The sequence below is a fragment of the Perca fluviatilis genome, chromosome 2 (assembly GCF_010015445.1).
Source record: "Perca fluviatilis chromosome 2, GENO_Pfluv_1.0, whole genome shotgun sequence".
Taxonomy (NCBI): Eukaryota; Metazoa; Chordata; class Actinopteri; order Perciformes; family Percidae; genus Perca; species Perca fluviatilis.
This window is the reverse complement of record NC_053113.1, coordinates 41,195,101-41,211,825: the sequence shown is the minus strand read 5'-3', so window position 1 is coordinate 41,211,825 and position 16,725 is coordinate 41,195,101. Positions and strand designations below refer to the sequence as shown.

Sequence of the window (16,725 nt, the reverse complement as noted above, 5' to 3'; positions counted from 1 at the left end):
TCTCATCTGTCCAGATATTTCCTACCCCGCACAGGACTAATCCACATAGTTTGAGGTTTTCTTAAACATAATCATTGAACACCTAACCTTGACAATGGCAGAATCACGCTTTATCCATAGAGCCACAATGTCACAGACATTACTTGCATATTCTTATACTGAAAAAAAAAAAAAAAAATCACTAAAAACCTTTTAGGCTCATGTGATCAGATTTATTCTCATAGACCGAAATTGAAATTTTTTTGTTGTTTCACTGATCGTGGCTGTTCTTATCGAGCAAACTCCTGCTAAGATAAATTGTACCAATCACATTATTGTGTAAGGAAACTATTCTTCATTTTATCGAGAGCCTTTTGGATTCTTACGTCTTCCCAAAAAGAATCCTACTGAAATTATAAACGGGGTCCGTAATAAACCCGAGCATGTGAGGGGAGTGGAGCGCTGAGAATTTATGCTCCCGAAGCTGTTCCTTCCCTCCGCTCAGGCTGTTTTGCTTAATGTCGCTCTGTGCTAAACTTAGATTCCCCAATTCACTCAGAATCGCTCACTGCTTGCTCCAAAAAGAAAAGAAAAAAAAGCTGTGTTGTATTTATCAAATGAACTGCGCCCGGGCCTCCCTCCATGCCGCCAGTGCCCGGAGCTCTGCCTGCAGTAACACAGAGACACGCTCGGGTTTGAACTCATGGTGTGAGTGGTACCGGAGCAAAATCAGAGCGGGATCCAACGGGAGATAAGGCGACGCTCCAACTCTTGAAATATCTGCTCTGTGCTCCATCCAAACTAATTCCTTGCGCTTCCAATGGGATGGGAACAGATGAAAATTAGCCTAGTCTTCATGAAATGAAGAAAGTGTTCATTAGTGCTCACCTGTACCCGGCTGAAGTAGTTTGTTGCAGGCAGCAGCCCCTTTATTTCATGGCTGAGCCCTGGTCCACTGTAACACACCTGCATGCTGCCCTCAGCAGCTCCCCACTCCAGACGAAACTCTGTCACCGGAGCTCCGTTGCAAGGAGGGGCCTGGAAGACAAACACCAATGAGAATGCCCACCAGCACTTAAACTGATGGCACAGTTTAAAAATTATGCCTAGGGGTGTCACGATTCTCCAAATCCACGATTCAATTTAACTTTTGATTTTAAGGTCACCATTTGATTTTCGATATTTTATTATGATTTTTTTCAACAGGGACAGCAATGCCACAATAAGCGCCACTAGATGGCAGAAGGGTAAATTGAGTTTCTCAGAGGTTACGAGGTGCAACTTAATGCACTTAGTTTTAGTTTAACAAGGTGCACGTAAGTGCATCATGGAGTCCCGTCGGGACTTCAAGGAGACCGGAGGATTTTCTGTTCTGTTGTTTCTCCGTCATCTCTGACTCCAGCAGTGGCCACGGTGTCTGGAAAAGTTAAGCTAACGTTACACTGTGTCTTTAGCTGCATGCTACCAGCCGGTAAGCTACACTGCGTTTGTTTCTTTGGACGAGCGCAAGTAGGCGGGGGTGGAGAGAGAGAAAAATACTGGGGGAATCACCGATCCTGCTTTAGATTTCGGCAGTCCAAATCGAGCAAAGCTTATTTGGATCAATTTTCGAATTCAAATAGGAATAATGACACCTCTAATAATGCAGCTGCCTATCCATGATGCATGTGATATTATAATTTATGTATGTCAGTGGGGGGATGGAGCTAGTCTTACCTCCCAGCTCACAACAACACAGCTGGGGGATTTGCACGTGGTGGAGGCAGCCTTGCACTGCTCAGGGGCCCCAGGGCCGGTTGAAACCTCACAGCGCTCCGAAAGAGGTCCAAACTATTCGCACAAAAGAACAAAAACAACTGAATACAACAACAGCAAATAATCATATTACATGATCAACATTTTTAAATCTGATTTAGTGAGGGAGGGTTGAAAGCATGTAGCAAGAAAAAAAACAAATCAATCTCTTCTCTTGTTAGTGTTAGATCCGTTTTGACAGTCTTCTCACCCCAGCCTTGTTGGCTGCCTTGAGCCGGAAGCTGTAGGTTTTGCCAGGCATTAAGCCTCCCACGGAGCAGTCCAGCTCTGGACCCTGGTAAACCTCCCTGCTCTCCTCAGACTGTGGCCCACTCACTTCTACACTGTAGCAGGACACTGGGCTGCCTCCGTCTACCTGAGGGGGACCTAAACAAAAGCGCAGCCAGTGTTTATAAATCAATATACTTTTAAAAAGGGTTTTCCAAAAAAGAATAATATACAGTATATACACAAAGACAAATGTGCAAACAGCAAAAAATAATACAAAGCTCACTGCTTTGAGGTAGTTTTTCTAGGCAAATAAATGCATCAACAGAAGCTAGAAAACATCCCACACAGATCTGAGTTGGAGAGGAATGACTCACCCCAGCGCAGTTGCACCTCCCTGGCTTTGGGCTTGCCCACCAGCCGAGGGGGCTGGCAGGGCCCTGGGGGAACTGCGGGAGTCTGGACCTGCAGGGTCTCCGACAGCTTGCGAGGGAAGACAACACACCAATTAAGACCCAGAGAAAATAACAAATTGACAATCTCATCCCCCTCCTCTCTTTCTCTCCAGGCTACAACAGAGCAAAAAGGAGACAACTGGGAATGCATCGTTCCAAGGTTACACCACCACACGGAGAAATACGCTGTATTGCTTACGAAGCCGTGAATAAAGTTAGACAGATTGTGTGGTGAGTGAAAAAAATAAAATAAAAATAGGTCTCTCAACTTCTGTGACAAAGCGCACACATGTGAGTGTTATGTCACATTGTGCTGCACCAAAAGGCAGGATCGCGCCACCGTGAGTCATGTTTCTTTACAAGCCCCATCATGAATAAATGCATGCACTAACAGCTGATGAAGAAATTAATGAAGAATGTCTGTGAACTGAACTAATTAAGAAAAACATCCTCTGACACATGCAGCGAGGGTTAACCGATTAGCGGGCTTTTGTCTTGTTTTTACCCAGCAGGAAGCAAAGCCTAATTTCCAAACATAGGACACTGGCTGAATGACATATTCCTATTAAAACTCACCATAAATAGAGTGCAGATCTCGAACTATTCATGTAAAATTTTCAGATCAACCATTGGGATGTGGTGAGATTCATGGCTGCCTGCCCCGAGCAATTGCAGTGTATGTAACAGTCGAGAAATGCATCAATAATATTAGAGCCAATAGAAAAACCGTGCACAATAATCAGGCTTTATACTGTTGTTACATTGTTGTGAACTGCAGTAGCCAATACGGTGAGAGTGTCTATTTACATATTGTATGCGTATATGGATTGATCCTTTTTTGTAATTTTAGGTCAGACAAAAGAAGTTTAGGTAATTAAATCTGTGTGACAGATTCTAATTTTGATCGTAATCTTGGCACTTGTACGTGTATCGATTTAAAAAAGCAGGTCAAGTCTTTCTTCCTACGATCAAAGAAAATTGTAACTGCATTCAACAAACTCTTAGAATTCCTGTGGCAAAACACAAGGCCGTGTGCGCGGCTGTGTGCGCACATGTGCTGATGCTGAATGACTCACCGGGCTCTGCCCCCCCTCGCTCATGCAGTAAACTCGCGTCTGGTAGGAGCAGCCGGGCTTCAAGCCTTCACACACGTGCTCCATAGCTGGCCCCGAGTACACCAGCTCCCAAGACAAGCCTAAATAGAAACACATTGCAAACACATTGACATTATTTAAATAAACTTGTGTTTCCGATGTCCGACACATCGTTTTCACTTGAGCTTAAAATACTTTAATTTACAACTTACCACTTAAGCCCTCAGACAGCTCCACAACATACTTTGTGACTTCTGCTCCACCATTATCTTTCGGAGGCTCTAAATTGCAAAACAAACAAAAATAATGATCAAACTGCACTAAACCAAGTTCTTCAACTAGGCAATGCCAGCAAGCTCAGTTTTCACTAATCCTATGTCTGGAAATCTACTTGAGAATGGATTTATTACAGTAAGATGTGTGCTGAAGCAAATCAACAAACTATCACATTTGGGGAGAAACTAGAGGAATTTGCTGCCTCTCAGAAATCCCCAAACTCATTTAAAAGTATTATAACCAAGACACGTATATGTAGATGAAGCATGACTTTCCGACACTGTGGTCTTTTTCACCCCTTTAATTTCTTCAGAAACTCATTTTGGTGGAAACACAGGAGACATCTGACAATGTTTTCAGAGCTGCAGACATTTTTCATTTTTAAAACTGGAAGCAAAGACCAAGTACAGCAGTGAGTGATGTGTTTGTCCACTGAGGTGTAGGAAGGACTGATAGTGATGTCTAAATAAAGGAGAGAACTGTCAGTCATCTACTGTACGGACTACTGAGAATGTCATCTGTCTCTAGCAGATTCATATATGGTCAGGCAGAGCTCAATGAGAAAAGTGAAATTGTAAACTGGCCATACCAGGCTGTTAACTACATTTTAAGGAGCGGACACACCAAGCAGATGGCAAAGAACTAGTGGCGAAGAAGGCCGGCTGTGGCACCGCCTCGCGTCTCCTCGGTCACCTTTTTTACAAGGAACATTCAAATGTCATTTTTTTTTGATAGCCCTATGTGTGGTGGCTTGATCACATGAGATGCTAAAGCTGAATAGCCAATCAGATGGATTACACTCAACGACACCTCATGATGAAAAAAGTCGACATACTGTAGGTCGACGAGTAGCAACGGAGCGTGACACAACGCAAAAACTAAGGCGACGGACGCTCGCCGACATTTACCTTGGCGTGTCAGCACCTTAAGACCGAGGAGTTTTGATAAGGTTAAGGGCAATTGGTAGAACATGCTCACCCCATGCCATCTTGAAGTTGTTGGGCAGGACTCTTCCTCTGATGACTGGCCTGCAGGGACTGCTGGGTCTGTCAGGGTTCGTGATGAACTCGACCACCTGGCTGGGGTTACTCTTCCCCTCGGAGTTGTATGCTGCCACCTGGAGGAAGAGCATGCATTCAGGCAGTGAGGAGTCATATTATTCCTCAGTTAGAATATTGGCCACTGTTTGCATAGATGGTCAATGAAGGCAAGTGTATAATGATAGTTAGGTTCCCTGATGAGAAGCCCTGACTGCGAGAGTGAGTATAACACACCCCGCCTGCAACTAAAATGGCCATAAACAAATACCATATTATCAAATTAATAAGATTCAGCTCCTGAAATCTGCAAATACACTTCAACAAAACTGTTCAGACACCACAAGAATTGCAATCCAAAAAATAAATAAAATGAGGCAATAAGCTTTAGTGCAATTTGCATTTCAGTTCCACGCATCTGCAATAATATGGAAATCTCTGTGAGCCTGCTGAATACGGCTCATCCACATACTGTACCAAGACAAACCTGCACAACAGCCAGCTTCCCCTCACACTGTGCAGCTAGATAATTGGAAATGAGGGAGGGAGGGAGACTAATGAACATTTCTATCATTTGGGCATATAGTGGTTCGTTTGAGTAATACAATACCTTTCTGTCAGTATCATGTTTAGGAATGCTGTGGTGCTGCTTTCTCTGCTTTTTACAACAACGGAGATCTATGCCACAGAGGCTACACACAGGCAATACAAAAATGTAGAATATTACCAGCCTTATCCTTTAAAAAGACAATAATGTTTAATACATTTTTATTTCTAATATGTAATAATTATATTACAGGTCTAAGCCCTACTATGAACAGATTTCAATTTCAACTGATGCTGCCGGTCGCAGGCAGAGTTGCAAACTTCAAGGTAATGTTCTCCTAAACGCCTGAGAGAATTATGAATGCTTATGTATTTGGACAAATGGCCTTTTTGGTAACTGAACCACTAATCTGGATCAACAGAAGTACATTTCCTGGATAAAGCCTGTCATCCGGCACAATGTCATGCTTTGCCCCCCACCTTCCGCTCTTTTTATGTTGACGTTCTCCAAATCCCTTCGCTACGGGAAATAACAATTTACTCTCTAACGAGGACGTTTTGGGACAGACACTACAAATCTGTCAAAACCAGTTGATTTTGTCAAAGCTCTGACACTAAACTGTGACAGAGTTGGAAAAAAACTAAACAGAATTACTGCCGTGCGGTTGTATGCCTCCGCCAACCAGTCAACTTTGCAGTTTAGATCCAGGTCTGTCCAGACTTGTATAATATGTGTAGTGAAGACTTTGAAACAATTTAACAAAAGGTATTAAGGGTATTTTTTGGCAAAACTCGGATGCTTCATTACATTACATGACACACTTTTATGCAAAGCGACTTACAATTGCTACATATGTCAGAGATTGCACGCCTCTGAAGCAACTAGGGGTTGAGTGTCTTGCTCAGGGACACATTGGTTGATGTATCACAGTGGGAACTGAACCCAGGTCTCCCACACCAAAGGAATGTGTCATATCCACTGCACCATCACCACCCATCTCCACACACATCTTCAACCCGGCAGCACAGAAGATCTATACAATCACCACAGTTCCAAGGTGGGCAGCAGAGATTAGTGTCACAAATTCACTAACTGACCACAATCTCCCCTTCTATTCCTGAGTTATGGCGCTGAACAATGGCCAACCCAAAAACATAATGCCTCCGGCCACGGCTACCGCCAGCGCAGAGGCATAAAATCTATCTCCAACAAATGGACGTGGGTAGAGGGATTTTGGAATATTTGAATGATCACCCTGCTTATACAAATTCACATATAGAATATAGATAAAACATAGGCCTACAGGTAATTGTTGATTATCTTTTAATCAACGGCAACTTTTCTCACTGGATTCCACCCATCCAATTTATTATCAGGACCACCATATGTCCTTCTTGCAATGGTCTCTGTCTGTAACAGGTGAAGGATGGTCACCTAGGATTCGTCACTGCCATTTAGTAAATTGTCAAACCGCCAGGTGTGCAAGGATTTAGAAGAGAATGTCAGATGAGAGATGGGGAAATGATGTAGAGGTTCAGAGACAAAGAGAGAAATACAATGAACTGGTGAGAAAGACACTTGTCAGTCCATAAACTCGGACACATCACTGCCGGCCAAAAAGCCACCCTGGCTCAAACGCTTTGCCTGACTAGCTTCTCGCTGGGGTGCTGCATGTGATACAGTGGAGTCCTCCTGTTTATGCTGTCAGTTGCCCACTGCCCTGCTGGCAGAATCCTGCAAATGGATGAGTCATAGGGCCAACGTGGGCTTCAGCATCCCCGCCCTGCCTGATGCCTGTCCCCTACACACATACACACTCCAATGCAGCCTAAATGAAACCTGTGGATCAGCAGCTTTGACAGCAAACATCGCAAGAACTCCCCTACCCTAAACTTGTACTTGGTACTCCTGTGGAGATTTCTGACGGTGCAGGAGAGCTCTTCGCCATCGTAGCTTGGCTGGAAGCCATATCCCTGGGACAAAGACAAATGACAAAGGGAGAAAGAAAACAACCAGGTGAGCAAAGACTCACAATATAACCATTGTAGCACAGAAAATAAAGTGGTCTGCAGGAGATAAACATCTACAGGGGATAGGGGAACTTCTTTGTTTTTTTTCCTGGCAGACACTATGTCTGAAGGTAGCTGCTTGAGGCGGAGCAGACAGAGGTGACAGTAGCTATAAATGTCACGTAACTTTTCAAGTAAACTGTTTGAAGTGTCACATGAATTTCCCTTTTTTTGGTCTTCAAAAGAATCAAATATATCTGAATACACCAAGTAAATAGATCCACAAGGATGAAAATCAATGTCTATTATTAACTGATTATAATTGTGAAATACTGTCTGCTAAAAAGTAATGGCCCTGCGACTGCAGCACCTAACCACGAAGGCATACAACACTGTATGTATAATATTTTACATAAAACCTTTAGTTGCAGACATTGCGGTGTCATTTGTGCGTTTTGGGTCTCAGGTGACCAGACTGTTCTATTTAAAAAGAGACTGAGAGACATACCGAGCCTTCCTCCTCCATCTCCAAAACATAGAAGATGTCATCTTCCTTTGGAGAGCTAGTGGGCCTCTGCCACTTCATACACAGCCAGGTCACCCCTGCCATCTCCAGCTCTGGAGGGAAGGGTGGCAATGGCACACTGCATGAGGTGAACAGGTCCACCACTTCACTGAACTCGCTGGGGAGGGCAGAGAGAGAGAGAGAGAGAGAGAGAGAGAGAGAGAGAGAGAGAGAGAGAGAGAGAGAGAGAGAGAGAGAGAGAGAGAGAGAGAGAGAGAGAGAGAGAGAGAGAGAGAGAGAGAGAGAGAACACAGGAGAAAGAGACAGGAGAGAGAGTGAGAGACACATGCACATACAGATGGGGACAGTGAATGGAAGAAACAGTAACATAAAAAATGGACAACATATAATCTTGCGTGCCTACCTTACACCCATGTCATTTTTGGCTGCGAGGCGGAAGGAGTATCTTGAAGCTGGTGAAAGCTTGGTCACTCTGTACTGCTTCTGAGGTCCATAGTAGCACTGTTCATAAATCCCTGTGCCCTTCCCCTTCAGAGAACAACATCTTAGTTTAAGAACTGTGAATTGAAAAATCTCAGTGACACATGACACATGAGAGTGCGCTGACACATGAGAGTGCGCAGTGTTCAACAGTTCCTTCATGATAAATAAAAACTCACCTCATCCCACTGAAGAATGTAGTTTTGGATTTTGGAACCGTTGTCACATGGAGGCTGTAGACGAATCATGCATAGTTTGTTATCATATCTCCATCAGAGAAATATATAAAAATACACATACCACTAATCTACACACCAATGCTCAGTTATTTATTTGACTTTGAATGTATGTAAACGGTAGGGCTGTACCGAATACCAGTTTTTGATCTTCGAAGCTTCGGTGCTTTTCAACAGCGAATATTCGAAGCTTCGGTGGCGGCCGCGGCGGCGGGGGAAACCAACATTTCCAAACCGCACCTGAAGGCAGCTTTTTTTCACGGTAAAAGAGACAAGCGAGATGAAGCAACTGCTTTGTTGTTGCAGGACACAGTCCCCTGTTAGTAGGTAGGCCAGTTTCAAATTGCATATTTGACACTCTGCCTTTGTCTCTCACTTAATTTAAAGTTCTCCCACACAGATGAAGTCTTCGGCATTTTTGTCTTCTTTTCGCTGAATCGTGATGGTAATGACGTTCAACTCATGGACGTTTTAACTGGGGCATGTGACGTGACGTCCCAGTAAAATCTCAAAGTCTCCTATATTTCGCAGTAGATTAATTTAGATTGATAATAATGGGTAAAAAGGATAATACATTTTGTTTCTATAATTTTATTTCCCACAATGTCAAAGCAACGCAGCTTAACCCAAAATAAAAGCTCAGGCATGCACTTCTGTCCATGCAAACTGCGCTGTTCTGCGCTCTAGCCAGAGAATACTCCCGTTGCAGGAACACTTTCGTAGTCCAAGAAGAAGCAAATATATTTATTAAGTATAACGAGGTTGGGTTGTCCAGCCTATTAAAATGGCTAGGCTATATAAGAAAATTGTAAAAGAGAGTATTATATTTCGAACATATTGAAGCGCGAATGAGAACCGTTTGGATGGGGATGCCAGGCTGTGCAAAAAAATAAAAATAAATAAATAAACGAATATTTGAATTTCAACGGAGTGAAAACAATAGCATTTCAACACCAAAATTTACATTTTTAGATGGCCTATGCCCGACCGCCCTTCATTCAAAACCCTGTGCCAAACATTTCCTATTACTGCCACTAATTACAAAGAAGCAATCTTCAGCCCTACTAATAACAAATTAGGTGCATCCAGGTGAGCAAACTCTTCTATGGTTTAATTAATTCAGTGAAGTTAGCCGAGCATGCACGGTTGTTCTTGAAAGTGCCTCGCTAAACTCTCACACATTTACACTCGCACGTGGGAGGTGATCTGTGTAACCACTACCGTTTACTGCTAGCAATTGAGCAACTTTAATGAAGCCACAGAAGGTAAAGTACCACACTGAAATCAGCAATGGCTGTTGAGGAAGGGGAGATTGCTTCGGAATAATTTTTTTCCTCTGTTCCCCCAGCCATTTTGGGGATTTTAACTGGCCGATTGTTTTATAATTAACTACCACGTACCATATGGCTACTTAAGAGCTAGCGTATGTGTTATTGTAACACCTCTGTATTATTACTGTACACAAAAGAGACAATTGTCTAAATGTTTGGTTCATCTGTTTTATTGCTTTCTGTCAGATAGCTGTGGTTGCTAGTTGTCCTGCACCCCTAAAAGTGTGGTTTAAAATCCCAACTCTGTGACAGCATCTAAAATGACTGGTATATGTTGCCAATGCAGGTAAGAGAAGTAAATACTTGTTCTTTTACTGGTCAGCAGAAGAAATGACTTAATTGACCACATTAGACTGCTGACTGCCTGCTGACTTTTGCTGCCTGCCTGCCTGCAGACCTGTCTTGTTGTTTTTGACTTGCTGTCTGATGTGTTGTGTTTGTTACTTGTTGTGCCTGTTTGAGTGTTGGTCTGTGCATGTTACTTTTACGTGCTGACTGTATTAAGTCATTTTATTGTATTTTATTAATTTTTGGGTTGCCATTTTCAAACTGGCCAAGGATAACGGATGAACATTAGCCTGCTGAGATAACTCTGGCTCATTCACAGTTACTTTGCTGTTGATAAATGAGCACCGTCCCTGTTAAATGAACAAATAAATGAAATGAAACTCCATCACTCATCCATTAACTTCTTTTTTTTTTTTTTTTTACCTTCCACTGCAGTACAAGTGTGTTCTTGGTCCCACTGGCCTTCCTGGGAGCGTTGGGAGGATCCGGCTCACAGCTTAAAGTGGTGAAGCTCACAGCCTCCGACGGGCTTCCCTGTAAACAGTTACACATGGCCTGGACCCTGAGGAAAGAAGATCAAAGTGGTTACAACATGTCGGTCTGTGCATTAACAATGTAGATCAAACAAAAGCAGGCAGAGGGTTATGCCAACCTGACATGATAGTCTGTTGCTGGTCGAAGATCTTCTAAAGTAGCACTTAGTTCTTCCCCGCTGCATCGACAAATAAAACACAAATGTTCTTTAGTATCATTTTTTAAATGAATGTCTTTGTAAAAAAAAAAATCTTAATCCTTGTAGCGTCTCGCAGCCAGTGCTCACCAGTACATGCTCTTGTACTTCCCGTCTTTGCCGCTAAATGAGATGGAGACCTCGTAGCTGAGGGGCTCCGGAGGGCCGCAGTCGTCCTCCACACTGCCGTTCTCGCTCTCGGGCCTGGTGGGCGCACCCCAGCTCGCTACTGCTCCTCTGGCCTGGATGTCGGACACCTGTCATATGAAAATGTCATGGGTCACAATCAAGTCTACGTAAAACCATCAAACCTGACCATGGAACGCAAGCTTTTATTCCTCTTACCACGGCACATGCCACATCTAAAAAAATAGATGCCCGTCCCTAGTGGCTGTGATAAATTAGCCTGAAGCTATGCTTACCTGTTCAGGAGGAAATAAGCCAATTCTGCGTCCTTTTGGGATCTAAGCTGTCTCCATCTTTCAAATACATCTCCAATATTTACCAGAGGGTTGTTACGTCTCTGGTCACGCAACTGTTAGAAACATGCTGTTTTCTTTTTTTTTTTAGGTCGGGTAGAATCTATCTCCGTTGATCCTGTTCGTTTGTGTGCTGCTTTCATGGCTGTACTAACGTTACAGCTGTAGCGCGCTGGGTTTACGTTTTTACAGATATATCTGGCAACCTGGCCTGGCTGTCAAACTGGGCCGTTGATAACAACACACAGATCAAAACATAAACATAAATTCCGTCACGGAATGTAAATTTCAAAAAGAAAAAATACTGACATTAGCATTGTTGTCAGAAAAGATAGTATTTCTGTTTAACAAGTTTCCTTAATATCTGATGAGGCATTGGTGTCATTTTTGGATTTATTACAGTACAAATATTACATATTGGACCTTTAAGATTTTTCATTCTTTTTTGAGGAGGCTTAAAAATAGCCTTAGCTACATGGCAGGGGGGATTCGTATGTGGAAGAAGTCAATCAGGTCAAGTCTGTGGCTCCTCCTCCCCTCTGCCCTGGGGGCCCACCTTACTCCTTCACTTCTCACAGTTCGATTCTCAGTCCTTCAGCGTGGCAGCAAAGACGGAAAGAATCCATTTTCCATTGAAGCCGAACCTTGCCTGTTTTAGACATCCTGCTATAACCTTATCCTTCATCTTTCCAATGGACTTGTTTTGCTACTTTTATGAGGAGTTTAGACCTTAGTGACGAGGAGTTTAGACCTTAGCGACAGTGTATGACAAAGCCCATCTTATATAAGGTCAAGGAAATTCTATTTCGGGTTCCGCTGCCTCCCATCCAGCTGCGGTTGAAACTGCTATTCTCCTCTTTATTTATCCACATTGCTACTACAGCACTACTAAATCAGGGGTTTTCACACTTTCACACATTTCAAAGAATAAAACAAACCGCACTTTTGCATACATGTATATATTTCTATCCAATCATTTGCCCAAGTCTAATATGTGATCTAAATTGTCGTCTACAAGCCACCAAGCATAGTACCATGAAGATGGGAGAGCTTGGTATATTTTAGCTAAAAATCAGTACTTCTTTCGAGGCAAAGCTTAAACCCTTTAGTAACTGCTAGCAGAGTTGTTTGGTGGTACATTTGGGAATAGAAATCAACACATGGATGCTAGTCAGCAGGTCTGACTCCATTAGCTAGATGTATGCAAAAATTCATCAGGGATGTTAATAGAATGTTTAATGACGCACCGCATTTGCATCATTACGGGTTTTCATGAACACACGCGCTAATGGAGTCACATAAAATCATGCCAATTGTATGGAGAAAAACAATAAAATAAGATAGCAGAAGTGAATACTAACCACTGGTGTACTGATGGTACTCAATAGCGCCAGCAGGGCCTGAGCTTCCTTATCCAGCTCTGAGGAGAGAAATACAGATAAAACACACCATCGTCATTATGAAATAAAGACACACATAATTCAGTAAGGTCATAAATAATAACAGTCAGTCTAAACATGCAATACTGACCTATTGTCTGCCTGCAAATGGTTCTGCTGGATTTTGTGGGCACTGTAATATCTGTCTTGCTACAGTAATTAGAGATGCCGCGATAAATTGGCCGCCGATCGTTATCGGCTGATATTCAGTAAAATACGTATTCAGAGATCGGCAATAATGCTTTCTAGTTGCCGATTTTGCATTTTGTTTGTAGATTGCTGCACTGAAGTTAGCTTCAACAAGCGGATTGCAGCTCTAGTCAGTCACACTATGGCGAGCGCAAGTGAAACGACAGAGCTAGAAGACCCGGTTCCTGCGTATTTCTCTCCCCCTCTCCATCAGATTTGACCGTTTTAAACATCTTTTTAGCCAAACATAACAAGGTTAGCAGAAAAGAGATATTGAACGTGTAACGTATGCAGACCATTAGCAGAGTGTATGTGCCGCGGAATGTTTTCACTTGCTACCCCAGTGAGTTCGCACACATGGCGTAGGATTGCGTGAGTCACAGGCGAGACGGGGAGCTTTTGCTTTGGGATTGTTGTGGTTTGTTCAGTTTTTTGGAGCCGGCACAGTGCTGTGAAGACGTCAATCTACTGTCAAAACAACAACAAAAACGATCGTATCTGCAGATTATTGGCCGATATGGCTCATTGACATTGGGCAGTCGGTATCGGTGGGGGGGGGACATTTCTGAACATCGTGTCTGTGTGCTTTCTCGACTGTCGCCTGAGGAGACCTGAATCTAATGCATTGCAGCTAAAATACATAATTCAATCATGAGAGGGTTGCTGCCACAGTCATAGTAATTTTCACGTTCACAAATTTGGTTTGCTAATTAGGTACATTTGTACGCCCAGCTCTAATAGAATGCAAAAACTCCCCCTTCTCTAGGAATTATCAAAAGTTAAAGATAGATAGTAGATAACCGCATGATTTAAACATCTCACTACATTTCAGTGGTAGGTTGCTCATATTTCAGTGTTCCTACATTTCAGCAACCTTCTTTAGGTCATAAGGTGAAATTACTTGTCAATACGCTTTCAAAATTGACAGTAATTCCTTAATTATGCACTGGTGTTGCCAAGTAGCAGTGTTAAACTCCATGATTAATGAGCAGTCAGAGTTTATGTAATCAAGAATAACGGTGGCCGTGTTGCTGATCCCTCACTGCCACCAGCTGCAGCAGCTAATGAGGCACTATTCTCAGCTCCTGAACACAACACAGTCCTAACATCCGGGAAAAGGCTGTGAATGCTGTGTGTCGGCCCGATTGTGAACCCTCGACAAACCGCTACCCTCTAACCCCCCTTACCTCCTGACTCTCCATTTCTCCCCCTGCCTGCCTGCCTGTCAGGGCCGGCCACTGCATGGCTGAGCTGCCCCTGCTCCGCCTCCAGCGCATTGCCTCCGACGCCGTTGTGGATGTCCACTGTCGGGGGGCTGCTGCAAGTCTTCTGTGGCGAAGGGGGAGGGCTGTCCTTCACCTGCCCGCCTCCTCCGCCTCCCTGACGGTCCTTCAGTTTCTTCTGCAGACGCTCGTACGTTTTGCTAGTTCTGTCGTCTCTGTGAACAAACGGCGGGCGTCCGTGTTGGGAGTGAGAATCTGCAGAGACTAAAAGGAACAAAAAAGGCAACAATTGTGAGTTCATAGCGACACAGACAGGAAGAGACCTTTCTGGCAGCCAGAGAAGCAGGTCAAAAAACTCACAGGTTACTATGAAAAGGGCATACAAATAAACCGGGGTGGTACTGAGGTAAACCCGCTAAGATTGAGAAACTGAAAGACTAAACAGTTTGACTCAGACCTTGATTGAATAACTCAACTGTGCAAATGAAGTGCTGGGGACAAATAAATAACATCTTCATATAACGATACAGCCCAGTCACTGCTGGCTCCAACTCACCCTGCTCTGAGTAGATATGAGCCGGATGGTACTGGGAGATGTACTGAGAGCTCATGTCGCCCACACCCCCTGCCATGCCCGTGTACAGGTGGGGTGGCGGGGGCATCATGGCAGGGTGTGGGATGAAGGCAGGCAGGTGGGCATGGGGCGGAGGTGGAGGGTGGTGGAGAGGGGAGTGGCCCCCTGGGTGGAACTCTGGTTGCTGAGGTAAAACCAGAACCCGCCGCACTCCATTCTCTTCTATGATCTGAGAGGAAACACACGAGAGCACAGGAAGCAGATATCAAAGCTGCTCCGAGTTTGCTCGGCCAGAGGCCAAATTTAGAAACATTGCACTGGTAGCAGTATAGAATGAATACCTGTGAAACGTATCCAGGAGGCACATAGATTGGAGGCACTGAACCATTTGGAGACATCATGGGAACCTGAGCAGGACCTGTGAAAAAGGAAGGAGCGAGATCAAACACTTTCCCTCAGGGCAAACAGCGGTTTCATCTGTGGTAAATGGGATGAAAGTATTAGATTAGAGCAAGGGGTGGAAATTTCAGCCCTAGTCTGACCCGATTCACTCAAGCTCTAGCATGGGCCCAACAGCTAACAAGTGTTTTTTTTTTTTTAGTTTAACCCTCATGTTATCTTCGGGTCCAATTTGACCCATTTTAAAAATTTCAAAATCAAAATGTTTTTCTTTTTTAAAATAACAATTATCCAAGAATTTGATGGATTCCATACAATGCTCTTCGCACGTACAATTCATGATCACTACTTTTATTGAATTTTGGATGTTTTAAGTTTTAGCGTTTCAAAATTTTTTTAATGGTTTCAAAAAAATTTAAATTATTTCAAAATTGTATTCTGACTAAACTTTGACTCTTTCGACTTTTTTTTTGTAAGATTATGTTTTTGGGCATTTTCAGCCTTTATTTGAATAGGACAGCAGAAGACATGAAAGGGGAGAGAGAGGGGGGATGACACGCAGCAAAGGGCCGCAGGTCGAGTCGAACCCGGGCCCACTGCGTCGACGAGTAAACCTCTATATATGGGCACCCACTCTACCAACTGAGCCATCCGGGCGCCCTGAAGTCTCTGATTATCCATCAACACGCATTTCCTCTAATGTTAGTCAAATTTTGTCATAATTTCTTCTTCTTTTTTTTTTTTTTTTTTTAGTAGGTATAATTTCCTACAAATGAAGATTATTGTCCATAAATTCCAAAAATAAGTGTTAATAAGTTGGTGTTAGTGGTGTATGGTGGTTGGGTAACAAAAGCATCAAATAAAGTAGAAAAAAAGCATCAAAAGTGTTGAAGAAAGGGATATAAAAGGTCAGAAAAAAAAAGTTCATTTTCCCGGGAGGAGAACAAGTGCACTTTCGACGGGAAGACAACACAAGGGTTAAAGTTTAATTTAATGATAACCTTGATGAGGCTCAACATAGCAGTCGCCTGAATAATAACCCTGTAGCTTTTTATGTTAAGGCCATCAGCTACAAGTTTTTTTAAAAGAGCCGCCGGAAGCACAAACTCAATTCCGAACACATCAAAACACGACACAATAGTTGAAGAATTGATCCAATTAATTTGCCTAAAATCCCAAATTTGCAACAAGATTTTAAACTTGGAGATTGAATGAGGCTTTGTTGACTTTTTCCACCATGTTTTTACACACAGCCTTCTGACAGTACTCTTGACTTTGTAATCAAAAAGATTGATTTCAGTACAGTTGCTCATCTTTATTATTGTACATCCAAGCCTTGAAAGTGCTCCGGCTGCCTTAAACCATAGACAGTAAAAATTGACCAATAGATCCCGTTGCTCTAGACGGAGACC

The 16,725-nt window shown here is 43.1% G+C and overlaps 1 protein-coding gene across 5 annotated transcripts in view; it reads right to left on the bottom strand.

Moving 5' to 3' along the window:
* Window positions 1-16,725, bottom strand: part of fndc3a (fibronectin type III domain containing 3A) — a 70,004-nt gene that overhangs the window by 10,625 nt on the left and 42,654 nt on the right. For all 5 annotated transcript variants that reach the window (XM_039821191.1, XM_039821211.1, XM_039821199.1 and 2 more), the window contains 18 exons: window positions 15,256-15,332; window positions 14,897-15,143; window positions 14,305-14,604; window positions 12,851-12,909; window positions 11,101-11,267; window positions 10,933-10,992; window positions 10,704-10,842; window positions 8,605-8,658; window positions 8,349-8,473; window positions 7,928-8,102; window positions 7,297-7,383; window positions 4,805-4,943; window positions 3,763-3,831; window positions 3,533-3,651; window positions 2,379-2,484; window positions 1,985-2,160; window positions 1,696-1,809; window positions 868-1,017 (listed from right to left, as the gene is read on the bottom strand). In XM_039821191.1, the coding sequence (XP_039677125.1) occupies window positions 868-1,017; window positions 1,696-1,809; window positions 1,985-2,160; window positions 2,379-2,484; window positions 3,533-3,651; window positions 3,763-3,831; window positions 4,805-4,943; window positions 7,297-7,383; window positions 7,928-8,102; window positions 8,349-8,473; window positions 8,605-8,658; window positions 10,704-10,842; window positions 10,933-10,992; window positions 11,101-11,267; window positions 12,851-12,909; window positions 14,305-14,604; window positions 14,897-15,143; window positions 15,256-15,332 (2,363 nt within the window). The remainder of the gene's footprint in view (window positions 1-867; window positions 1,018-1,695; window positions 1,810-1,984; window positions 2,161-2,378; window positions 2,485-3,532; window positions 3,652-3,762; window positions 3,832-4,804; window positions 4,944-7,296; window positions 7,384-7,927; window positions 8,103-8,348; window positions 8,474-8,604; window positions 8,659-10,703; window positions 10,843-10,932; window positions 10,993-11,100; window positions 11,268-12,850; window positions 12,910-14,304; window positions 14,605-14,896; window positions 15,144-15,255; window positions 15,333-16,725) is intronic.